Below are 27,141 nucleotides of genomic sequence, written 5' to 3'. Positions count from 1 at the left end.
CCCACCACGCAGTCTGATAGTTTATATATCAACGATGAAATATTAACATTGCAACACATGCCAATACGGCCTTTTTAGTTTACTAAATTACAATTTTAAATTTCCCGGGAGTTTCGTCTTCTAAACGTCGTGTAATGATGACGTGTACGCAAGATGTCACAGGTTTTTAGGGAGTATGAGCGCTGCGCACACACGCAGCTAAATGTCGTCTGCTTTAACGGCATAATTATACAGTTTTTTGGACATCTGTGTCGCTGAATGTTTTGCAATTTTTTCAATTAATATTGGAGAAGTCATAGTAGAAAGATGGAGTTGGGGAGTTTTAGCCTTTAGCCACACAAACACACGGTGATTCGTTGTTTAAAATTCCTGGAGGTGAAAGTTTCCTATGGATCAAGAAAACATGGATCCCGACCACATGTCAACCAGCAGGTTTTGGTGAGAAAATTCTGGTTAAAAAGTCAGTTCTTACCGGAAAAAAGCTGAGCTTGCATCGTCCATAGCTGCCGTCGACTCCTCTGAGACACTGTGCGTCAAGACACCCGGGGAGACACCCTTCCGACTATCAGGTAATATTAAACTCACTAAAACACTAGCAACACAATAGAAAGATAAGGGATTTCCCAGAATTACCTCGTAAATGTGTCTAAAACATCGGAATCCGTCCCAATGCAATCACGTTTTTATTTTTGTTTTTCTAGTCCGTCGCTATCAATATCTTCAAACACAAATCTTTCATCCTCGCTCAAATTAATGGGGAAATTGTCGTTTTCTCGGTCCGAATAGCACTTTTTGTCGGAGGCTCCCATTAAAAACAATGTGAATATGTGAGGAGCCATCAAACATGTGACGTCATCGTCTGCGACTTCCGTTAGTGGCAGGGCATTTCTCTTAGCACCGAAAGTTGCGAACTTTATCGTGGATGTTCTCTACTAAATCCATCCATCCATTTTCTACCGCTTATTCCCTCCTTTCAGCAAAAATATGGCAATATCACGAAATGATCAAGTATGACACATAGAATGGACCTGCTATCCCCGTTTAAATAAGAAAATCTCATTTCAGAAGGCCTTTAATTACACACTCGATTTTTACTGTCTGGATTTTGGATATTTTGACTCCTTACTGTCAAACGCTCACAAAGCTGTGTTCGGATGTAAGGTATGGTGAACTTACTATTGTGGGTTGTTGCGACGCTACATATACAGTGTCAACATTTGACACTGTATATGTCACTACGGCAGTGACTAGGATGGCGGAAGCGGGGATTGAACCTGGAACCCTCAAGTTGCTGGCACTCCCGCTGTACCAACCGAGCTATATTTTAAAACAAACTTGACCTTCAAACACAATATCATATATTAACATTAGAAAAAAAAAGGTCACTTCCTGTAGTGCAACAACCCCAATTTCCATATATGCTTTCAATGTCACCATTAGACAAGATGCTGGAAAGCCCTTTTAACCCCAATAAACAAATTTCAATTATTAAGGACTGTATTGCTTCTCTCAAGGACATTCATGTTCAAAATATTAGGGCAGACTGAGAGAGTGAATTGGGAGTAAACTTGCAAGATGACACCTGCACTGAAAAAAATGATGTTTTGGCCTTGTAATTGTTACCACTGACATTCATTTAAATTTTACAAGGATTTATTATTTCACTTATTTTACTTTAAAATCTCACCTTTTATTTAATGTCTTACTTGATGGTTGTTTGTAACTTTGTATCCTCACTTTTATATGTAAATGTGATCATTCACTCCAAGTAATATTTACTTAACTAATATATTTTATATATTTTACAACCTAATACCAGAAAGTAAGATGTACTTGGGTAATAGCAGTAAACCTCGCCACCTTGTCGCCACTCAGCGCATGCGTCAGAGGATCGTTTGCGCTTTTCCTCTCATGCCCAGGGGCACCAGGCGTTCACCGGAGGACAGAAGATGGCGTGGACAGTCATTTAACAAGAAAGTTCATGGATTTGGAGCCACATGGGTAGGTTATATGCTTAATTAACTTTGTACGTCGCCTTTGCTTATCTGTTCAAGACAGTGATGGAATATGGAATACTTAACGTTAGCTAGCTAGCTAACAACTGCAAACTTGGCATTGTGGCACGCGGCTACTTTTTTTGGATGTGTTTATGGTCGCAAGAACAGGATATTTTTATTTTTTTACTAAACCTTTACGGCTTAGTATATATATATATATATATATATATATATATATATATATATATAGCTATTTCTTTGCTCCGGAGTCCGACAGCATTAGCATGGATATCTCCTGCTGTTTATTTATTAATTTGTTTTGGCGGCAGTCCAGCAGCGGTGTCTTCTTCCCGCCTCCCGAACCGCTTATACCACCACAAAGATGGGATATTCAGGTCCAGCCCTAGTAGACTCGTGTTTATAATATATAACATGATCTGTGGCAAATATCAGTGATATCTGCTCATAAACAGTTGTTGACATGCTTTTTTAAATTCAGAAAGTGTGCTATTGGTTTCAGTTTTATGGTTATTGTGGGGGAGCGTGATTTATTTTTTTTAATAACAAGAATTTTTTTAAACAAGTATTCCAATGAGAAAAAATGGCAAGTTTGAAACCGAATTGCAAAATTGCACCAACAAGCACACCCTCTTCAGGGCCTAAAAATATATCAATTGTAATTTAAACCTGTCTGGGGGGATTCGTAATTTTGGAACAAGTTTAATTTACTATACACCATCCGTGGTCATTTTAATGTCAAAAATATTTTAGGGGAACTTTCTATGTCGTCAGTGTTCTTTCTCAATATATTTCACAGAATATTGAAGGACGTTGACTCTCAGGAATTTGGTCTCAACAGCTTCCATTTCATCCATCCATTTTCTACCGCTTATTCCCTTTTGGGGTCGCGGGGGGCGCTGGCGCCTATCTCAGCTACAATCGGGCAGAAGGCGGGGTACACCCTGGACAAGTCGCCACCTCATCGCAGGGCCAACACAGATAGACAGACAACGTTCACACTCACATTCACACACTAGGGCCAATTTAGTGTTGCCAATCAACCTATCCCCAGGTGCATGTCTTTGGAAGTGGGAGGAAGCCGGAGTACCCGGAGGGAACCCACACATTCACGGGGAGGACATGCAAACTCCACACAGAAAGATCCCGAGCCTGGATTTGAACCCAGGACTGGAGGACCTTCGTATTGTGAGGCAGACGCACTAACCCCTCTGCCACCGTGAAGCCCGGGTCACTTGTCATCAAAGTTATTGTTTTTTTAAGTAAATGGCACTCCACATTTTTTTCAGTGTGGAGTATTGCACTGCAGAGGGTGATCAACAGCACCTCCTATGCAAATCTGAGCGTAATTCAATTTAAGATCTTACAAAGTACATCACTGCCACTATTCAAATGCAAGACTGGCAATAATATACCCTAATATAGAGGCAAGATGTAATAAATGTCAAAATATGTTCTCGTCCTGCTTATCTCTGGCTTCATATTGGTCTGCAATTTTTAAAACACTGACAGAAGCACTTTGTGGGGCTGAGCAGACCATAACCGCGTACACTTTTGCTGCCCACATATAAAACTCTGGACATCAGTGTCCTGACACAGGAAGATTCGACTGCACAGAGTGGGGCATGACTAAAATAGTGCTGACAACCTGGATTTCTTGGCTCGTATTGTATGCTCTTACATTGTTTTATGTAGAGACATGATCATTCTTCGTAAGCGGGTGAAAACTCATCCGATTAAAAAACTGCTCTTAAAGAGGGAGCATTCTCCTCTGACTTGCACACAGTTATTAGAGAGCTGAGTACGGAAATCTTAAAGACCAAACAGAAATACAAATCTGAGCTAGAAGATAAGTTGTTTGCGAATAACCTTGGCTCTGCTTGCTTTAGTATGACAACCATAGCAGACTGCCAAAGCTCAAAGAGTAGCCAAATTAGTATGAATGGCTTCAACTAAGACAATGAGCTAAAGGGGAACTGCAACTTTTTTTGGAATTTTGCCGATCGTTTAACAATCATTATGAGAGACATTCCCATGATTTTTTCTCGCCAGTTCCAGGTCCTAAATGGTTGTCAAAGTGTATCAATAATGCATATGTTCCTTCTTGACTGCACTTAAATGTAGAATATATGTATAACATATTTCTATTATTCATATATTATATATTATATATATATATATATATATATATATATATATATATATATATATTTATACATTTTCTACTGCTTATTCCCTACGGGGTCGCGGGGGGCGCTGGTGCCTATCTCAGCTACATTCGGGCGGAAGGTGGGGTACACCCTGGACAAGTCGCCACCTCATCGCAGGGCCAACACAGATAGACAGATGTTATTCACACTCGCATTCACACACTAGGGCCAATTTAGTGTTGCCAATGAACCTATCCACAGGTGCATGTCTTTGGACATATAATTAATATATATATATATATATATATATATATATATATACATATATATATATGTGTGAGTGTGAATAACGTTTGTCTATCTGTGTTGGCCCTGCGATGAGGTGGCGACTTGTCCAGGGTGTACACCACCTTCCGCCCGATTGTAGCTGAGATAGGCACCAGCGCCCCCTGTGACCCCAAAGGGACAAGCGGTAGAAAATGGATGGATGGATATATTATTTATTTATTATTATTATTGTCTATTGTGAGCAAACTGTGGTGTTGAATTTTCCCCAGCGATCAATAAAGTACTTTATATTAAATTCTATTCTTTTCTATCAACTTGTTGGAATACATCCTTTTCCATCTACTTTCTCGGTGAGAGGCATGATTTATGATCTACAATAAACTTCCAAGGAGCAGGGAAGCGAGGAAGCAGCAGACCACTCGATGATGTAAACATATGGACACATTCTAGTGATCGCATCACCGCTATTAATAGTTTTTGCGCGTTAGCCTTTATAATAACAATAACATGTATTGTTGGCGCCTTTTGAATGGTGATTTATTGGAGTTTATTGGCAGAATAGAGGACCTTCCATTGGCTCCCCTGTATGCGCACTTTAATTTACATTTATTACATATTTTGAATGTGTTAAAAAAATCCATCCGTCGTCATGTCTTTCAAAATGATTGTAAACGAAAGGCAAAATTCCAAATAAATGCAGTTCTCCTTTAATGTATTTTCCAACTATTTCACAACAAGCATGATTTTAATAGAGAGGTCCAGGAGCTGAGCCATGAACTGATAAATGACCAGCATTTTAATGTAGACCTCAGAGATGTGGAAAATGGCTTTTTATCAGGTAAAGTAAGAAAGAGTCACGTGTGAACGCCGACTTCAATTTTTTGCCAGAGAACGCTGAGCCTTATTTTTAATTTTATTTTTAACAAGTCTGTACAGTCACAAGTTGTCCCTGCAATCTGGAAGGATACAATAGTAGTTCCAGTCCCTAAGTTCAGCTGCACCAAAGGATCTAAGACTAGTGACTGTCTCGTCAATGGTTATGAAATCCTTTGAGAGAATTGTCAAGACCAAAATCCTGAAAGTAACAGAGCAAACAATAGATCCAATGCAGTTCGCATACAGACCAAATAGAGTGGTGGAGGATGCCACAGTTACCCTATTAAACCAGATTGTCAAATATGTTCAGCAAACTGGGTGGTGCTCACACGCCAGACTTTTATTCATTGATTTTTCATCGGACTTCAACGCAATGCACATTTGTTGCCCATACATCCGCTTTCTAAAATTTGACTTTTCTATAAAATACAATCACCTAAATCCTTTAGAAATACATTTCTTTTTAACGTATTTGTGTAATCAGCCTTGGTGCATTTCTGAAAAAATAGTTAAAATGAACATTAGAGCCGTGACTCTTGGTTTTCACTCAGTGCTGTCAAATACGTGGAATGTTCCACAAGTCCCATGGTTTACAGGAAGTTGCATCGTTCACATCCTCCACGAAATTAAGTCCACTTCTTTATTTTTCTGTATACTCAGTCATAGTTCAACTTTGACTGAGCTAAATCTAAGTACAGTCCTGTTACCTTGACTATACTTTTGAGGATGTTTACTTTTTATCACTGTCATGTGCTTATGGTGAACTTGCTATTACTAGGAGTGTTCCACTTCAACTTTTTCCCTTCTGATCTTGCAGACTTATGCATTGGCTGATATCTAGCCGATACTTTTATTATTTTCTAGTGTGGAATATTAGAAAAGGCTTGATCACGTGATACGTTGCTGTGATCACAAGGGCTCTGCATGCTGTATAGAAGAGCTTGAGCGCAGTTTGGAGTGGACTTTATACTATTTAGTTGTTATTTCTTGTTTTCTTACACTTCTGAGTTTCATTTGTAAGTATCATTTAATTGTGTTGGTCCTAAATATGTTGCTGTAGTTAGGAATTAGTCTTTGCCATTAAGTTGAATGTTCCTGCCTTGTTTTTGGTTCAGTCCTTGTTGTTGAGGCCATATCGCTCTTTCCGATTTGGGGGATTGTTCAAAAAGTTGTTGTATGGGGACCCAGAATATGTTGCTCAGGGCATTAAATCGATTGCTACTGGTCTGTTCAGTTTATTTTGACATTTGACGTACTCATCGGAGTAGTCGTCATCAGTACGTGCTCAGAGTGAACAGGTCTTGGCCGAGGGCTTGGTCCCAAGGCTCATACTAATTTTCCTAAGGGGCATACAGTATGTACAAGCAAAACATTTTCTGTTTTTTTATTGTGTAAAAACTGCAGTAAAGTGACTCCTTATAATGCTCAACTCACAGCCACTAGCTCTACTGCTATAAACAATCCACTGGCCTCGTTGTCTAGGACCCCACCTGAACCACTAATGGTGGTCACCGTGTTGCCTGATAACATACTTGCCAACCCTCCCGGATTTTCCGGGAGACTCACAAAATTCAGCGCCTCTCCCAAAAACCTACCCGGGACAAATTTTCTCCCGAAAATCTCCCAAAATTCAGGCGGAGCTGGAGGCCGCGCCTCCTCCAGCTTTATGCAGACCCGAGTGACGTGTAAACTGCCTATTTTCACGTCCACTTTCCCACAATATAAACAGCGTGCATGCCCAATGACGATATAACTGTAGAATGATCGAGGGCGAGTTCTTGGTTTCTTATGTGGGTTTATTGTTAGGAAGTTTCATTAACGTCCTCCCACCGCGGTAACAACACACAACAACAGCAGTCACGTTTTTGTCTACCGTAAAGCAGTTCATCTGCCGTAAACAGCAATGTTGTGACACTCTTAAACATGACAATACTGACATCTACTGTACATGCATATGTGACAATAACATCCATGGTTTTTGGAGAGTGCAGTACACAACTGCTCACACAAGGAGACGTAGCAGAAGAACGAGGAAGATACAGCCATGGCGACGCCGACGACGAGTATGATGAAGAAATACGTTTGTAAGTTCCAAGCCGCAGCTGCGATTGGACCTGGATAGTCTCCGGGAAGAAATAGTAGACTACCAAGTGCTTGGTAGTGAAGATCTTCCTCAGGAAGCAAAGATTGACCAATTTTGGGCCATGCTGGGGAGAGATGGAAGATTCCAGACTGTAGTGCATTTGATGAAACACTTTTGTGCATGCCACACAGCAATGCATCATCAGAGAAGGTGTTCAGCATGGTTAGAAAAATGGGGACAGAGAATAGAACAAGGATTCAACCCTTAACTCAACAATGAGTAGATGAGCGTTATGTGTGTGTATACGAGTAAATAAATGAACACTGAAATCCAAATATTTCTCATATATATATATATATATATATATGAAATAAATGATTTGGTGAATTCTAGCTGTAAATATACTCCTCCACTCTTAACCAAGCTCCCAACCACGCCCATTCCCCAACCACGCCCCCGCCCCACCCCCGAACACACCCCACTACCCCACCCCACACCCTGAAATCGGAGGTCTCAAGGTTGGCAAGTACGCCTGATCATAATGGGCACATTAACATTACAACCTTCCCTCCACCCATATTCTTGATGGCTTCCTTAAAGACCTGGACAGCACGGTCCGCACAGCCATTTGAGGACGGGTGGTATAGGGCTGTTGTCACATGTTTTATGCCATTTTTGCTGAGGAAATTTTCAAACTCTGCACTGACCAGACTTGGCCCATTGTCTGTAACCAGACTTGCTGGGATGCCATGAGTGGCAAAGATGCTTCTCAGTTTCTCAATGGTCATTGAGGAGGTTATGGACTGCATTGGGATGATCTCCATCCACTTGGAGTAAGCATTGTTGACAATCGAAAGCATTTTTCCCAGAATGGGGTCGCAAAAATCTAAATGTAGTGTAGCTGACTTGCACCTGCAGTTTCCCTAACAGTCCCACCTTGCCTTTGGTGTAGGTGTATAGATTCACACGAGTGTGTCGGAGTCTTCCTCCCCCCATCTTTTGGTACGTGTCCTAAGTAATTATCGTCATATCGGCTTCAGTGTCAATTTCGAATGCAACACCTGAAACAGTCACTCAGCGGGACGCATTGATCTGCTCCTGGCTGGACTTTGTGGACCGTTCCATCTGCCCCAGTTAGTTGCAAGTCCGCCAGGTCCTTGGATGCTGTTTCCATTGATGTGGCTAAGTTAATGGCCCGCGCCAGGGTCAATTTTTCATCATCCTCAGACAACAAACGACGTTGGATGCGATCCTCGTTGATACTACACACTAGTCTGTCTCTAATGCCATTCCAAATGTGCAATGTTCCGTGAGCCTCCTTAGCTATGCAACAAACAAAGAAATGGACTGACCTTGTCTCAATTTGGAAGTAAATTTGAATCGTTCCACAATCAAACTGGGTTTTGGCACAAAGTGATCCGTTTGATTTCTGAAGCATCTCCGTCAATGTCATGTCTGTATAGGTCGGCTTACCGGGCTAGAACAAATCGTGCAACACTGCATATACTTTTGCCCAACACAAACTCTGGAAAATTGCTTTCTGTTGTCTTTTGTCTGTGAATTTGTTAGCCATGAAGTAAAAGTCCAGGCGTTCAGCATTCTGTTGCCAATCATCCGTAGCCTGGTCAAACAAATTTCTAAACAACGCCATTGAAGTCTTCATTTATCCTCGTTACCAATGTAGTAAAGTGACTTACTCCTTGTAATGCTCAACTCGAACTTTTGATGAAGCCCAACACACAGATACATTATACACAGCCACTATCTCTCCTGCTGTAAACAATCCACTCGCCCCTCTGCCTAGGACCCTGCCTGAACCCCTAACGGTGGTCACATTGTTGCTTGATCAAAAATGGCACATTAACATTACAACAAAAACAATTCATCTATACATAAAAAAATGTTAACCCGAGAATCGAATTGTGACAATAAAAGATCTTCTCCTCCTGTAAACTGTATCAAATTTTATCAAGTCGTTCTGTTTAAAATTCATTGTTTATGAATTGGATCGTCACCCTTCTTTCGTGCTAGATGCGTATCTAAATGTCCATCACAGTTATGTCCAACCCTAATATAATCAATTTTTTTTTTTAAAGGTGTCGTAACCTGATGGTACTGATTCTGATTTGTGTAAGTGAAATATAGGAAATAGAAGCAGCCTTCTGTCTTGGGTACACACATGCGTTTCTGTAAAACAATGGGTGTGTTGCATTGGCCATCTTCATCCTGTTCTACAAAATGAACTAGTTGTAGGACCTTGGATGTAAATTTGTGGTTTTCTTCTTTAGCTTGACTCGTCAAATTGTTGCCAGTTGAAAAGGAGTGGGGGGAAGAATTCTTCATCGGGGCTCAATTTTGCAATAGCTCGCTCATACGGAATCATCCGCTCGTAATGTTTACGTACGCAATTGACAATGCTTTTGCTGCAGCGAGACCAACGTTGTAACATTTAGCTGTGACCTGTTTAATTAAATGCCTGTGAAATCTTCCGGAAGAGACAACTTCTGACGGTTCAACAAAAAAATGCGGTTAGAGTCTAACAAGCGCGTGAACCAAAAAGTTACGTTATTGAAATTAACTTATATATTGAACCTATAAGTAAGCTTACTTACAGAGTTGGATAGAGTTATAGAGGGTCAAATGGGACAAAATTAAATACATAATACATCTTTAAATAATTACTTAAGTGTAATTGATTAATTACCTTTTGAAATGAACACAAAAATGTTATTACTTTAATGTAAAATTAATAAAATTTTTCAACCATTGTAATAGTTAACTAAAGTCATTATTTTTATGATTCAATGACTAATTTGTTTCATGAACCCGTGTGTCAAACCTTCATTGGGCAGTCAGTTCCGTATTGATTTTGTGTTTTTACTTTCATGTTGTTGAACCTGGCTTGGTTTTATACGGAATACGGAATCATGAAAAGCATCACATTACATTACGTTTACTGAAGGGAACGCAAAAAGAGACTGTCTCTATTCTTTTTGAAGTCTGTCATGATGCCACGCCCCCTCTTGGTAAATTCGGGCCAATAGCTTGAATCTAGAAAAAAAAGACGGATATGAAAGGCAAGAAAAAGAGGAAAAATATGAAACTGAAAAAAATTCACACTGTAAAAATATTTTAATCTGCAAAAAAAAAAAAAAAAAAAGCTCAATGATATCAAAGTGGAAAATATTAATAAATTATTAGTTTACAAGATTTAAAACCCAACCCAATTTGCACTCTTTTTTTTTTCTATATTTAACATTTTTCAGTGTCAAAGTTGACTTTTTTCAAGATCAAAACTTGTGTCCCATTAGCAGGAGAATCTTAGTGGGTTCCGGGGTAAATATAACATATTATAGATACTTTGCAAATGATCTTTTTCTGTTAGTGGATGTCATGTCTCCACATTAGGGTCTAAAAATCCTTTCCCATCCTTGGGTCCCAGGTTTGGCTTTTGTGTGCGGGTGTGCCACACTAAGACCTGCAGGTCAGAAGACAAAAACGCATCGTTTGTATGATTTTGAAACCGGTGTGATTTGAGTATTTTGAGCTTTTTTTGCATTACCTTGGTGCAGTTTTGCGCTTTGGGCTCCAAGTCGTCAAGGGAGACCACCAGTTGGGTTAGTAGGCTGCTCTCCTGGTATCCTGCCTTCGCTTGCAGATCAAAATTAGCCGAAGGTTTTGACAGGATGAGATGTAGGTTGACTGCAAATCCAGCCATGTCAATGGCAAAGGGTCGATGAGGATCATACGAAACGTTCCAGCCGTCCACTTTATCCATGGCATTTACTTTGGGGGACTCGTACCGAAGGCCCCCCGCAAATGCGACGGGCCATACTGAGACTTTGGTGGTCCATCGCATCTGGTAGTTAGAGAAAAAAATTACTAACTAAAATTATGTTATAGTTAAAGTACCAATGATTGTCACACACACACTAATGTGTGGAGAAATTTGTTCTCTGCATTTGACCCGTTCCCTTGATCACCCCCTGGGAGGTGAGGGGAGCAGTGCCATGCCAGGGAATCATTTGTGGTGATTTAACCCCCAATTCCAATCCTTGATGCTGAGTGCCAAGCAGGGAGGTAATGGGTCCCATTTTTTTTTATAGTCTTTGGTATGACTCGGCCGGGGTTTGACCTCCCAACCTACCGATCTCAGGGCGGACACCTTAACCACTAGGCCACTGAGTAGTAACATACACTGCCACAAAATGTTTATAATTGTTATATTCCTCAACTAATGTATTAGCATTTATTTAGGCAGCAATACTACAGATAACATTCCAAAACATCTCCACAATCAAAGCATGATGGCAATGTAAGACATGTTTTGTTACTGTAGTACCGGTGAGTTACAAGCCCCGTTTCCATATGAGTTGGAAAAATTGTGTTAGATGTAAATATAAATGGAATACAATGATTTGCAAATCCTTTTCAACCCATATTCAATTGAATGCACTACAAAGACAAGATATTTGATGTTCAAACTCATATTTTTTTTTTTTTTTTGGCAAATAATTAACTTAGAATTTTATGGCTGCAACACATGGCAAAGTAGTTGGGAAAGGGCATGTTCACCACTGTGTTACATCACCTTTTATTTTAACAACACTCAATAAAAGTTTGGGAACTGAGGAAACTAATTGTTGAAGCTTTGAAAGTGGAATTCGTTCCCATTCTTGTTTTATGTAGAGCTTCAGTCGTTCAACAGTCCAGGGTCTCCGCTGTAGTATTTTACGCTTCATAATGCACCACACATTTTCGATGGGAGACAGGTCTGGACTGCAGGTGGGCCAGGAAAGTACTCGCACTCTTTTTTTACGAAGCCATGCTGTTGTAACACGTGCTGAATGTGGCTTGGTATTGACTTGCTGAAATAAGCAGGGGCGTCCATTAAAAAGACGGCGCTTAGATGGCAGCATATGTTAGTCCAAAACCTGTATGTACCTTTCAGCATTAATGGTGGCTTCACAGATGTGTAAGTTACCCATGCCTTGGGCATTAATGCACCTCCATACCCTCACAGATGCTGGCTTTTGAACTTTGCGTCGATAACAGTCTGGATGGTTCGCTTCCCCTTTGGTCCTGATAACACAATGTCGAAGATTTCCAAAAACATTTTGAAATGTGGACTCGTCAGATCACAGAACACTTTTCCACTTTGCTTTGGCTTTGCATAGTAGCGCCTTAACTTGCACTTACAGATGTAGCGATGAACTGTATTCAGTGACAGTGGTTTTCTGAAGTGTTCCTGAGCCAATGTGGTGATATCATTTAGAGATTGATGTCGGTTTTTGATACAGTGCCATCTGAGGGATCGAGGGTCACGGTCATTCAATGTTGGTTTCCGGCGATGGAGTGATGATATTACGGACCGTAGATGTTGAAGTCCCTAAATTTTTTGCAATTGAACTTCGAGAAACATTGTTCCTAAACTGTTCGACTATTTGCTCACGCAGTTGTGGACCAAGGGGTGTACCTCGCCCCATCTTTTCTTGTGAAAGACTGAGAATTTTTTGGGAAGCTGTTTTTATACCCAATCATGGCACTCACCTGTTCCCAATTAGCCTGCACACCTGTGGGATGTTCCAAATAAGTGTTTGATAATCATTTCTCAACTTTATTAGTATTTTTTGCCAGCTTTCCCAATTTCTTTGTCACGTGTTGCTGGCATCAAATTCTAAAGTTAATGATTCCATCCATCCATCCATCTTCTTTTGCTTATCCGAGGTCGGGTCACGGGGGCAGCAGCCTACGCAGAGAAGCCCAGACTTCCCTCTCCCCAGCCACTTCGTGTAGCTCTTCCCGGGGGTTTCTCAAGGTTTTTCCCAGGCCAGCCGGGAGACATAGTCTTCCCAACGTTTCCTGGGTCTTCCCCGTGGATGTGTTTAGGGCACGCCCGGTTGGACGTGCCCTAAACACCTCCCTAGGGAGGCGTTCGGGTGGCATCCTGATCAGATGCCCGGACCACTTCATGTGGCTCCTCTCGATGTGGAGGAGCAGCGGCTTTACGTTGAGCCCCTCCCGGATGGCAGAGCTTCTCACCCTAAGAGAGAGCCCCGCCACTCGGCGGAGGAAACTCATTTCGGCCGCTTGTACCCGTGATCTTATCCTTTCGGTCATGACCCAAAGCTCATGACCATAGGTGAGGATGCGAACGTAGATCGACCGGTAAATTGAGAGCTTTGCCTTCCGGCTCAGCTCCTTCTTCACCATAACGGATCGGTACAACTTTCACATTACTGAAGACGCCGCACCGATACGCCTGTCAATCTCACCATCCACTCTTCCCTCACTCGTGAACAAGACTCCTAGGTACTTGAACTCCACCACTTGGGGCAGGGTCTCCTCCGCAAACCGGAGATGGCACTCCACCCTTTTCCGGACGAGAACCATGGACTCGGACTTGGAGGTGCTGATTCTCATTCCGGTCGCTTCACACTCGGCTGGGAACCGATCCAGTGAGAGCTGAAGATCCCGGCCAGATGAAACCATCAGGAACACATCGTCTGCAAAAAGCAGAGACCTAATCCCGCGGCCACCAAACCGGAACCCCTCAATGCCTTGACTGCGCCTAAAAATTCTGTCCATAAAAGTTCTGAACAGAATCAGTGACAAAGGACAGCCTTGGCGGAGTCCAACCCTCACTGGAAACGTATCCGACTTACTGCCAGCAATGCGGACCAAGCTCTGACACTGATCATACAGGGAGCGGACCACCACAATAAGACAGTCCGGTACCCCATACTCTCTGAGCACTCTCCACAGGACTTCCCGAGGGACACAATCGAATGCCTTCTCCAAGTCCACAAATCAAATGTAGACTGGTTGGGCAAACTCCCATGCACCCTCAAGAACCCTGCCGAGAGTATAGAGCTGGACCAGGACGAAAACCACACTGTTCCTCCTTAATCCGAGGTTCGACTATCCGGCGTAGCCTCCTCTGCAGTACACCTGAAAACACCTTACCGGGAAGGCTGAGGAGTGTGATCCCACGATAGTTGGAACACACCCTCCGGTCCCCCTTCTTAAAGAGAGGGACCACCACCCCGGTCTGCCAATCCAGAGGTACAGCCCCCGATGTCCACACGATGCTGCAGAGTCTTGTCAACCAAGACAGCCCCAAATCATCCAGAGCCTTAAGGAACTCCGGACGGATCTCATCTACCCCCGGGGCTTTGCTGCCAAGGAGCTTTTTAACTACCTCAGCCCCAGAAATAGGAGAGCCCACCACAGATTCCCCAGGCACCGCTTCCTCATAGGAAGACGTGTTGGTGGGATTGAGGAGGTCTTCGAAGTATTCCCTCCACTGATCCACAACATCCGCAGTCAAAGTCAGCAGAACATCTGCACTGCCTTCCTGAGGCAGTGTATGGTGGTCCAGAATTGCTTCGAAGCCGCCCGGAAGTCGTTTTCCATGGCTTCCCCAAACTCTTCCCATGTCCGAGTTTTTGCCTCCGCGACCGCTAAAGCTGCACACCGCTTGGCCCGTCGGTACCCGTCCACTGCCTCCGGAGTCCTATGAGCCAAAAGAACCCGATAGGACTCTTTTTTCAGCTTGACGGCATTCCTCACTGCTTGTGTCCACCAACGGGTTCTGGGATTACCGCCACGACAGGCACCAACAACCTTGCGGCCACAGCTCCAATCAGCCGCCTCGACAGTAGAGGTGCGGAACACGGTCCACTCGGACTCAATGTCCCGCACCTCCATCGTGACATGTTCAAAGTTCTTCCGGAGATGTGAATTGAAACTTTCTCTGACAGGAGACTCTGCCAGACGTTCCCAGCAGACCCTCATAATGCGCTTGGGCCTGCCAGGTCTGTCCAGCATCCTCCACCACCATCGCAGCCATCTCACCACCAGGTGGTGATCGGTAGAAAGCTCCGCCCCTCTCTTCACCCGAGTGTCCAAAACATGAGGCCGTAAATCCGATGACACAACTACAAAGTCGATCATGGAACTGCGGCCTAGGGAGTCCTGGTGCCAAGTGCACATATGGACACCCTTATGTTTGAACATGGTGTTTGTTATGGACAATCCGTGACGAGCACAAAAGTCCAATAACAAAACACCACTCGGGTTTAAATCCGGGCGGCCATTCTTCCCAATCACGCCTCTCCAGGTTTCCCTGTTGTTGCCAACATGAGCGTTGAAGTCCCCCAGTAGGACAAGGGAATCACCCGGGGGAGCACTTTCCAGTACTCCCTCGAGTGTACCCAAAAAGGGTGGGTACTCTGAACTGCTGTTTGGTGCGTAAGCACAAACAGCAGTCAGGACCCGTCCCCCCACCCGAAGGCGAAGGGAAGCTACCCTCTCGTCCACCGGGTTGAACTCCAACGTGCAGGCTTTGAGCCGGGGGGCAACAAGAATTGCCACACCAGCCTGTCGCCTCTTACTGCGGACAACGCCAGAGTTAAAGAGAGTCCAGTCCCTCTCGAGAGAACTGGTTTCAGAGCCCTTGCTGTGCGTCGAGGTGAGTCCGACTATATCCAGCCGGAACTTCTCTACCTCGCGCACTAGCTCAGGCTCCTTCCCCCCCCAGTGAGGTGACGTTCCACGTCCCAAGAGCTAGCTTCTGTAGCCGAGGATCGGACCGCCAAGTGCCCTGCCTTCGGCTGCCGCCCAGCTCACAATGGACCCGACCTCTATGGCCCCTCCTATGAGTGGTGAGCCCATTGGAGGGATGACCCACGTTGCCTCTTCGAGGTGTGCCCGGCCACCAGGCGCTCTCCATCGTGCCCCAACTTCAACTCTGGTTCCAGAGTGGGGCCCCGGTGACCCGCGTCCGGGCAAGGTAAATCTGAGTCCATTATGTTGTGTATCCATAGAAGTCTTTGAGCTGCTCTTTGTCTGATCCCTCACCTAGGACCTGTTTGCCTTGGGAGACCCTACCAGGGCCATGAAAACCCCCGGACAACATAGCTCCTAGGATCATTGGGACACGCAAACTCCTCTACCACGGTAAGGTGGCAGCTCAGAGAGAAGTTAATGATTATTTGCAAAAAAAAAAAACGTTTATCAGTTTGAACATCAAATTTGTTGTCTTTGTAGCATATTCAACTGAATATAGGTTGAAAATTATTTGCAAATCATTGTATTCCGTTTATATTTACATCTAACACAATTTCCTAACTCATATGGAAACGGGGTTTGTAGACTCAAGTGAAGTGAATTATATTTATATAATGCTTTTCTCAAGTGACTCAAAGCACTTTACATTGTGAAACCTAATATCTAAGTTACATTTTTAATCCAGTGTGGGTCGCACTGGGAGCAGGTGGGTATAGTGCCTTGGGCAGGGACTAGGATATCGGAAACGGGGATCACACCTGCAACCCTGAATTTGCCGGCACGACTGCTCTACCAACCGAGCTATACCGCCCCATGTAGATGTGACGCGTAGCGCTATTATTGAGAATAAGCCAGTTGTTTGTGAATGGTTTAACTCTAAGAAGAGGTTTTTGAGGTTGGAAAAAAAAAAGAATATTAAAGAATTCCTGCCTTTTCTTTCTGCTGCGCTTTTACCCCATCTTACTAAACCAATCAAAATACCAATCCACACGTTATGCGCTCCACGCACTCAACAGTAATCCAAGCACGGAAGTAAAATTCTTCCCCTGTAAGCGGTAAAGTGCGCCGGCACGCCTTTGCTTCAATGATGTTGTCTCATGGTGTGATCGAAGACAAAAGTATTTTCTTGTCGATGGCTTTGAACAGGGGATTTTGGAATGTGCCATTTACTTTGTGCATTTCACCTCGCTATTTTCGAGCCTGTGGTTCAACAGTAACTAAACGCCATTATTTTTCCCACGTTACGGAACGGACCGAGGGTCAAAAAGGAGACAAGATGCATGTGCATTAATAAAATGTGTGCCGTCAGATTATTGTTAACAAGTTATCATGTTAACTTTTACAGCCCTCATAAAAATACATTTTGGATTCCTATTTTATTGTCCTTTTTTGTTCAAATTTCCTAATCAACCTCGGTCCTAATAAAAATAGCTAACATGTCATCTAAATAACTATATAGTTTAACCCTTGAATGCTCATTTCATCTAACTATGTGAAAAAAGTGCATAAAATGAGTTATCAATCATATACTTCATACATGTTAAAGGGCTAGGGATTTGGAGTAAGGATAAGTCCTGACATGTTGTTTGCTATTTTTATATAGGACTGAAGTTGCAAAAGAAGTAGAAAAAAACCCCCAACTTTTTGTATACACTCTTAACTGCCTGGGACTTTTTCGTCTTAACTGTTATAAAAAGATCTCCCAGTGTATTGGTGATGAAAAATTTGAAATAAAAAATTCCAATTAAAAAAATCCCTCTCAAAGGAAAAAAAACATGTTTCAAGAAACAGCAACCGAAATAATGGCCACAAATAGAGCAGAAATGTACCTGAAAGGACGACAAAGTCCTTAATATACTCTGAGGTTTAAAAAAAAAAAAAGAACCTTAACGAGATCGTCTGTTGAACGGATCTTTTAAAAAAAGGGCTCCTTTCAAAGAGCCATAAATTTCATCTCTAATCTCTGTCCTTTTTTGGTTCTTTTTAAAATTCCCAACGATTGCAAAAAAAGGACACAACAAAGTCAAAGAAAGTTGCAAATGCTGGCACTTTGATGAAGTTGAGAAAGAACTCATAGCAAAGTATAACGTGGCGTCCACACGGCACTCTTCTGGAACAAATTAATTGGACTTACATTATTTCCTACGGGTACAGTTGCCCCACAACCACACCCCCACCCCAACTACGACAACTTTAGATTGATTTACTTTGGCCCCAAATAGAACAAGCACATTCTGAAAATGTACATACTGTATCACAAATATTCCTAATAATATAAACAATTATTAAATTCATCTGGGAGGTCAGCCATATTTATTCTCTCAATGTTTATCGGATTCCTGTCACTCACGCTACTTCCCTGAGAGATGGAGATTGTTGCACTTATTCCTTTCCAAGCTGCCCGAAAATTTCCACTGGTATATTTGTGTTCTACCTTATCCATATAAACTCTTCAGGTTCGCTCCTTACCACTCTGTTAATGCCTTTACTTTGCTGCATGCTCCCTGTGTAAAAGATGCGTTTCTTAATGTTCATGACACCTTTCAGTTCCTTAGTGACAAACCGTTTGTTGTTGGAAAATAGGGTAATTTCCTTATAGGGAAGGGGTTGGCAACCTTTACCCCTCAAAGAGCCATTTTAGGTCCGTTTCACAAATTAAAGAAGACAAAGGGAGCCGCAACCATTCTCGCGAATATCTGCTGGTGGTCACCCATGTAACAGTAATGAGGGCGTGCCATGAAGCCATTGAATTTGACGCCTTCTACAACATGTACAGACAGCTTGCCAGTCCAGTACACGTACACGACTGCAAGGCATACTGGGAGACACAGAGTACACTGAAGGTTTTGATATAAACAATAATAACAATCTTACTAGTATGCATCACACTGTGAAGCCACACCAAAAAAGAATGGCAAACACAATTCTGGAGAACATCCGCACTGTAACACATTATAAACGCAACCTAACAATTACCCAGAATGCTATGCATCCATGACTCTTTCAGGCTATATTATACACCCCGCTAGAACCATAACACCCCCGCCCCCCTTTCGTGCGTCGGTTGAGCTGGGCGGAGATGTATAATATAGTCAGGAATATCATGGATGCAAAGGATTCTGGGTATTTGTTGTGTTGCGTTCATGTTGTGTTACTGTGGGGATGTTCTCCCGAAATGTGTTTGTCATTCTTGTTTGGTGTGGGTTCACAGTGTGGTGCATATAAGTAAGAGTATTAAAGTTATTTATATCACAACCTTTTTTGTACTTTGTGTCACCCAGTATGCAAGATGTCTGTACATGTTGTAGAGGGCGTTAAAGGCAATGGCTTCATGGCACGCCCTTATTCTTGTTGTCTGGGTGACCACCAGCGGTTATTCGCGAGAATGGTTGCGGCTCCCATTGTCTTCTTTATTTTGTGAACCGCGTCAAAATGTAGAGGGCGCTAAAAGTAAAGCCATCATGGCATGCCCTCAATATTGTTGTCCGAGTGAAAATCGAAGAATGTTGACCCCGGGTAATGTCCGGAAGAGGCTCCGAGAACCGGAATCCCCCCGTAAAAATCGGGGGGATTGTGCATCTGAGCCACATCAGAGTGGCCAAAGAGCCGCGGGTTGCCGACCCCTGTTATAGGGAATATTACTTAGCCCAAAAAAAATATATATAATCAATCAATCACTCAATGTTTATTTATATAGCCCTAAATCACTAGTGTCTCAAAGGGCTGCACAACACAAACCACAACGACATCCTTGGTAGAGCCCACATAAGGCCATGGAAAATTCACCCCAGTGGGACGTCGGTGACAGTGACAATGATGACTATGAGAAACCTTGGAGAGGACCACATATGACCCCCCCCCCCTGCCCTCGGTAATGGCACCATTCCCAAGTTATGTGGGCTCTATTGATAACCTCACTAACAACTTTAACGAAGCCCTGCGCAAAACCATTGATTGTATAGGACCGCTGAAGTTAAAAAAGGCTCCAAAAAGGCGTACCCCGTGGTTTACAGAATAACTAGAACTCATAAATTATCATGTAGAAAGCTGGAACGCAAATGGCGCTCGACTAAACTTGAGGTTTTCCATAAAGCACGGAGTGATAGTTTAATAACTTATAAACGCGTGCTTACCTTAGCTAAAGCTAAATATTACTCAAATCTCATCCGTCTTAATAAAAAGGATCCTAATATTTTGTTTAGTATGGTAGCATCGCTAACCCAACAAGGGACTCCTTCCAGTAGCTCCACCCACTCGGCAGATGACTTTACGAATTTCTTTAATAAGAAAATTTAAGTCATTAGAAAGGAGATTAAAGACAATGCGTCCCAGCTACAACTGGGTTCTATTAACACAGATATGACTGTAGATACGACGGATACTGCCCTCCAAAATAGTTTCTCTCTTTTTGATGAAATAACATTAGAAGAATTGTTACAACGTGTAAATGGAATAAAACAAACAACATGTTTACTTGACCTACTTCCTGGGAAACTTATCAAGGAGCTCTTTGTATTATTAGGTCCATCAGTGCTAAATATTATAAACTTATCACTTTCCTCTGGCACTGTTCCCCTAGCATTCAAAAAAGCGGTTATTCATCCTCTCCTTAAAAGGCCTAACCTCGATCCTGACCTCATGGTAAACTACCGACCGGTGTCTCACCTTCCCTTTATTTAAAAAATCCTCGAAAAAATTGGTGCAGAGCAGCTAAATGAACACTTGAAGCTAACAATCTATGTGAAACCTTTCAATCCGGTTTCAGGGCAAATAATTCTACGGAGACAGCCCTCGCAAAAATGACTAATAATTTATTGCTAACGATTGATTCTGATGCGTCATCTATGTTGCTGCTCCTCGATCTTAGCGCTGCTTTCGATACCGTTGATCATAATATTTTATTACAGCGTATGAAAACACGAATTGGTATGTCAGACTTAGCCCTGTTTTGGTTTAACTCTTATCTTACTGATAGGATGCAGTGCGTCTCCCATAACAATGTGACCTCGGACTATGTTAAAGTAACGTGTGGAGTTCTCCAGGGTTCGGTCCTTGGCCCTGCAGTCTTCAGCATCTACATGCTGCCGCTAGGTGACATCATACGCAAATACGGTGTTAGCTTTCACTGTTATGCTGATGACATCCAACTCTACATGCCCTTAAAGTTGACCAACACGCCGGATAGTAGTCAGTTGGAAGCGTGTCTTAATGAAATTAAACAATGGATGTCCGCTAACTTTTTGCAACTCAACGCCAAGAAAACGAAAATGCTGATTATCGGTCCTGCTAGACACCGACCTCTATTTAATAATACAACTTTAACATTTGACAACCAAACAATTAAACATGGCGACTTGGTAAAGAATCTGGGTATTATCTTCGACCAAACTCTTTCGTTTGAGTCACACATTAAGAGCGTTACTAAAACGGCCTTCTTTCATCTAGGTAATAATGCTAAAATTCGCTTCATTTTGTCCACTAGCGACATTGAGATCATTATCCATGCGTTTGTTGCGTCTCGTCTCGATTACTGTAACGTATTATTTTTGGGTCTCCCCATGTCTAGCATTAAACGATTACAGTTGGTACAAAATGTGGCTGCTAGACTTTTGACAAGAACAAGAAAGTTTGATCACATTACGCCTGTACTGGCTCACCTGCACTGGCTTCCTGTGCACTTAAGATGTGACTTTAAGGTTTTACTACTTACGTATAAAATTCTACACAGTCTAGCTCCAGCCTATCTTGCCGATTGTACTGTACCATATCTCCCGGCAAGAAATCTGTGTTCAAAGGACTCCGGCTTATTAGTGATTCCCAGAGCCCAAAAAAAGTCTGCGGGCTATAGAGTGTTTTTCATTCGGACTCCAGTACTCTGGAATGCCCTCCCCGTAACAGTTCAAGATGTTACCTCAGTAGAACCATTTAAGTGTCATCTTAAAACTCATTTGTATATTCTAACCTTTAAAATAGACCCCCTTTTTAGACCAGTTGATCTGCCGTTTTTCTTTTTCTCCTCTGTCCCCCTCTCCTTTGTGTAGGGGGGGGGGGGCAGGTCTGGTGGCCATGGATGAAGTACTGGCTGTCCAGAGTCGGGACCCAGGATGGACCGCTCGCCTGTGTATCGGCTGGGGACATCTCTGCACTGCTGATCCGCCTCCGCTTGGGATGGTTTCCTGCTGGCTCCACTATGGACGGGACTCTGCTACCATATTGGATCCACTTTGGACTGGACTCTCATCGTTATGTTAGATCCACGATGGATTGGACTTTCACATAATCATGTTTGACCCGCTCGCAGTCCATTGCTTTCGGCTCCTTTAGGGGGGGTTGCCCACATATGCGGCCCTCTCCAAGGTTTCTCATAGTCATCATTGTCACTGTCACCGACGTCCCATTGGGTGTGAGTTTTTCCTTGCCCTTCTGTGGGCTCTACTGAGGATGTCGTTGTGGTTTCTGCAGCCCTTTGAGACACTTGTGATTTAGGGCTATATAAATAAACATTGATTGATTTATTGATATGTTTTCCTCAGAGAAAACATATCAATACTCACTCAATTTTCAAAAATTTTAGAAAAGCTTTTTACAAAACAGTTAAATAATTTTCTGGAAAAAAACACCTTGCTTAAGCCGCAGCAGTATGGTTTTAGGGCAAATCGAACAACTACGTATGCAGTAATGCATATGCTTGAGGAGGTTAGTACTGCTATGGATAATGATGAATTTACAATAGCCATCTATATTGATTTAAAAAAGGCCTTCGATACCATAGACCACAGACAGTTAATAAATAAGTTGGATAAGTACGGCATCCGAGGGCCAGCTCTGTCCTGGATCAAGAGCTATCTAGAAAATAGAAAACAATGTGTTCAGGTGGATAATACAATATCTGGATTTAAAAATATAGTTTGTGGAATTCCTCAGGGTTCTATAATTGGTCCTAAGTTATTTACAATTTTCGTTAATGATTTTTGTGATGCATCAAGTTTCTTAACATTTTTTATGTTTGCTGATGATACAACTATACTTTGTTCTGGAAAAATTTTTAATGAACTTTTGGTAAAAATAGAACAAGAAATGACAGTGCTTAAAAACTGGTTTGATATGAATAAATTATCACTTAATATTGCTAAAACTAAATTTATGATATTTGGTACCAAAACTGAGGTATCTAATGAAGTAAATATTAAAATAAATGGAGATCAAATTGAGCGTGTCTTTGATACTAAGTTTTTGGGAGTTATAATTGATTATAAATTATCATGGCGACAACATGTAAATTATATAAAAACAAAAATATCAGAAAACACTTGGTGTTTTGTATAAAACTAAAGAATTACTTAATTATAATTCTTTGTTAACAATTTATTATACTTTGATACTTCCATACATGACATACTGTGTAGAACTCTGGGGAACCACTTTTAAAACCATAACTAATGATATTGTTTTGCTGCAAAAAAAAGCTGTACGGCTAATAAACAAAGCAGGATATTATGACCATACCCATCCATTATTTGTTAAATCGAAACTTATGAAATTTTAAGATATTGTTTATTATAAAATAACACAGATAATTTTCAAAGCAAAAATAAATACCCTTCCAGAAGGAATTCAAAAATACTTTTCTCTCTACAGATCAGCAAATACAATCTAAGAGATGAATCTAAGTTTTTTTTACCAAAAGCAAGACTAGTTGTTTAACGTAGATGTTTATCTGTTCTCGGTGTTAATTTGTGGAATTCTGTTGGTAAAGAAATAAAAATGAGTGACTCAGTATTTAATTTCAAAAAGAACATATCACAATGTATTTTAAAAAGTTATGTGAACTAAAAATGTATGTTTGTTTGGTTAAATGTTGTATTTAGAAGGTATGTATGTTTGTCTATTTACAAAAAAGTGCATGTGTGTAGGTACATATTTTTGTATTGTTTGTTGGGGGGCAGCTTGAATGTGGATGCTGAATGACTATATTTCTTTTTGTGTTGCAGAATTATTAGAAAAGGTAACTTAATTGAATGTAAAAAAAATTTATGTTGGGCATATAAGCTTTTTGCTTCTGCCTGTTTCAGTCATGTTATTCATTTTTGAATCGTGATCTATGTTTGAATATGTTTTTGTTAGACTGAAAATAAACTGAAACTGAAAAATAACTATTCAGGGGATTGTGACTAGTAGTACATTTGTTTAAATATTTTGACTGGAAATTAGAAATATGTAGTTGGTGAGATTGTGAGTTTGTACAGTGTGTGGATATTTTTTTTGTAATCACCTCATCAAACAGTTGCAGGCTATAAGTGTTGTCATCGTCTGCAAAATAGACCACGCCAAGATGGGTGTCGTTCACGTTGAAGGTTTGCCGCAACCATTCCAAGGCTTTGTTTCTTTGTAAGGTACCCTTTCCATTGGGTTTGAATGTCGTAGGCGATGGCACATTGAGGTGGGTGTAGGAGAGTCCAGTCGTCTGAAGGAGACGACTGACCAGAGACGTCCTGTTCTGCGAGTCCTCCACCACGATCCAATGCAGGTTGACCACATTAAGAAAGGTGTTGGCGATACTAGTCAGATCGGCCTTCTGAACTGGTCGACTGTAGGTGGGCGTGATGGCGTAGATTATCGGCTGCCTCTGGTATTCACCATCTTTTATGCATCCTACGTGAGATATCATGAGAAAGACAAAATACTAATTTGAAAATATACACACTGTAACTCTAGCCCTGTACTGCTTCGAAACTATGCAAAGGACTCGGTTTGCCACCCCTGCATCCACCCATTTAGGATTGTAGTATTTATGAGGTGTGATGAACGAGTGTCTTTTATGAAGTATTAAATGGCATACTGTGCAACATACTGCCATGTTATTCAAAGGTTTTCAAACGTGCCTTCTGTGGTTTACCAAAAATCACAGCAAGGCTCAGTATCACATGAAAAAAAATGTAAACGCATATTTTTCTTTTTACAGTGGCTCTGAAAGAGGATCTAATTAACTGTCCCACTTCAAACTGAACCCCATTGATTAAACATTTTGTTTTCTTTTTGCCAAATACCAAAACAAGCATTTTGCATATTGTAAATACAGTCGTAATTCAGCCTATGAGCTGAGTTGGTGCTGTGTCGGAGCCAAGGTTGTGAAGGAAATTTACCATGGGAACCTAAGCTCGGTAAGTTTGGAAATATTGACCATTTTTTGATTATTCAAAGTTGGACACCGTCCATGGGAATTAATGGGGAATTAGGGTCAGGTCAGGTCAGTTGGATTTGCTACTGGTAACCTGTAATCCAGTACAACCTGTTTCAGGGTCAGGCTGCCGGCGACTCAACTAGCACTCCTATCAGTCCCCAACTGGGGCTATTGAGGTGGGTGGCTTGACAGCCTGGTGGAAGCAAAAACAAGATTCGCCAAAGGCCAAAGGGCGCTTGCCCTTCAGCCATCTAGCAGGGTAGGAAGAGCTCAACATCCTTGGCTGGACGTCTTCCTAGGAGAAGGACAACTCTGATTACAAACCTGGGTATGTAATACCCGTAGATTTGGTGTTTACACTGCACTAATGGGCGGGTGAGCTGAACAAACCAGCAAACGGCCAGGGCGGAGGAGGTCTATACATAGTCTCAACGACCATGTGTAAAGGAGTAAACCTTCCAAAATCAGGAGTGGAGCCCAGGGGCGTCGCCAGACAGATTTCACTGGGTCACGTGCCCCAGTGTTGATCTGCAGTGCCCCAGTAAAAATTTAACCAATAAAAAAAAAACGCTTCAGAGTTTTAAGTCTACATAACGTAGACAACAGCGCACATACTACTTAGTATGGTAATTGATTGCTACTGTATTCACTCCACGTAACAATGAGCACATGGCTACTTAATATGGTAATTTATTCACGTGTGGATGAGACTTCAGTTTAGAGAGAGAGAGAGAGGGTGGGTGCGAATCACTGCTGAGGTAGGTAACGTTAGCCAACAACAATGTGTTAATTATATTATTTTGATTTTGATTTGACTCAAACTGTAACTCCTAGATGGATATCAGAAAGTTATTTGCCCGCAGCAGGGAAGAAGCAGCAGGAATGAGAGATGTAAGTGAAGTCCTAGCTAGCTAGGCAACATCATTGTCTTAAGTTAGCTAACGTTATTCCTTGTATCAAGACAAACATATTCATTTGCTGTACGAGCTGTCGGGGGAATTTCCAATGAACATGAAACATGTTGGTTATTGTCTGCTCAGGACCTCTGCATCAATGATGATTTGGAGTAAGCATGTGTGAGTTGAGTGCTTCTCAAATGGTTTATCTTGAGGAAGAAATTTTTTTTCCCATATCATCAAGTCGTGAGCCAAATTTTTAAATCATCCAGGTTTATTTAACAGAAAAATAGCACAGTAGATTTGTCTTGTTAATCGGTGTGACTTTGACTAAAATAATCTTGTTTTGTCACCAGAAAAATGGCTGCAGCTAAAGCATCTGGTTTTGTTTCCAGAAAAAATAGTAACATTTCTGTATTTGCTTTCAGTAAGATGGCTGAAAATATCGGGTTTTGTTGCCCCATTTAGATTTTTAAAAAATATATTTCCATGTCTGCACTAAGTCCTCCTCCAACTTGTTAGTCGGTTTGCCTTTTGCTAAAATACTCACTAATAGTCACTAGAATAATGGCTAAAAATATTTGGTTTTGTTGCCACAATTTAATTTTTTTCTCCCTAAACTTTTTTTTCTCATGCACACATCTGACTGTGACTCACTGAAAATGACACACAATCCACTTTTATGTCACGACCCACCAGTTGGGAACCACTGGTCAACTTTATAACAGTTACTGTAATATTTCCATGTCTGTCCAGAGTGATTGACCACTTTGCAAAAATGAAAACGAGACATTACAGTTTACTTCTCAGAAAATGATTCCCTGAACAGACACACAACAGTTGTTCATTTATTCTACTACTGTGGCTTTATTGTTTTCTGTATATTTTATAGTTTTGTGTATCTGAAATAGGATTAGCCACATTGCCATAAATGGAAATTAAATAATATAAAAGAACCCAGAGATGTAGGGGTGCTTTATTTTTTGTTTTACTTTTGTAAATGTTAAATTTGCAGGTGATTACGGCAATATATATTTAAAAAACATTCATTTCTCTTCCTTTTTGCTTTTACCAGTAGCAG

General features: G+C 41.6%; 1 protein-coding gene across 2 annotated transcripts in view; it reads right to left on the bottom strand.

The window, feature by feature from the left end:
• Window positions 1-10,525: 10,525 nt before the first annotated feature.
• b3gat1b (beta-1,3-glucuronyltransferase 1 (glucuronosyltransferase P) b) overlaps window positions 10,526-27,141 on the bottom strand; it is a 42,268-nt gene continuing 25,652 nt past the window's right edge. For both annotated transcript variants that reach the window (XM_061898120.1, XM_061898119.1), the window contains 3 exons: window positions 24,256-24,635; window positions 10,975-11,271; window positions 10,526-10,890 (listed from right to left, as the gene is read on the bottom strand). In XM_061898120.1, the coding sequence (XP_061754104.1) occupies window positions 10,804-10,890; window positions 10,975-11,271; window positions 24,256-24,635 (764 nt within the window). In that variant the 3' untranslated portion in view covers window positions 10,526-10,803. The remainder of the gene's footprint in view (window positions 10,891-10,974; window positions 11,272-24,255; window positions 24,636-27,141) is intronic.

Source organism: Nerophis ophidion, linkage group LG04, assembly GCF_033978795.1.
Source record: "Nerophis ophidion isolate RoL-2023_Sa linkage group LG04, RoL_Noph_v1.0, whole genome shotgun sequence".
Lineage (NCBI taxonomy): Eukaryota > Metazoa > Chordata > Actinopteri > Syngnathiformes > Syngnathidae > Nerophis > Nerophis ophidion.
This window is presented reverse-complemented; position numbering and strand designations above follow the sequence as displayed.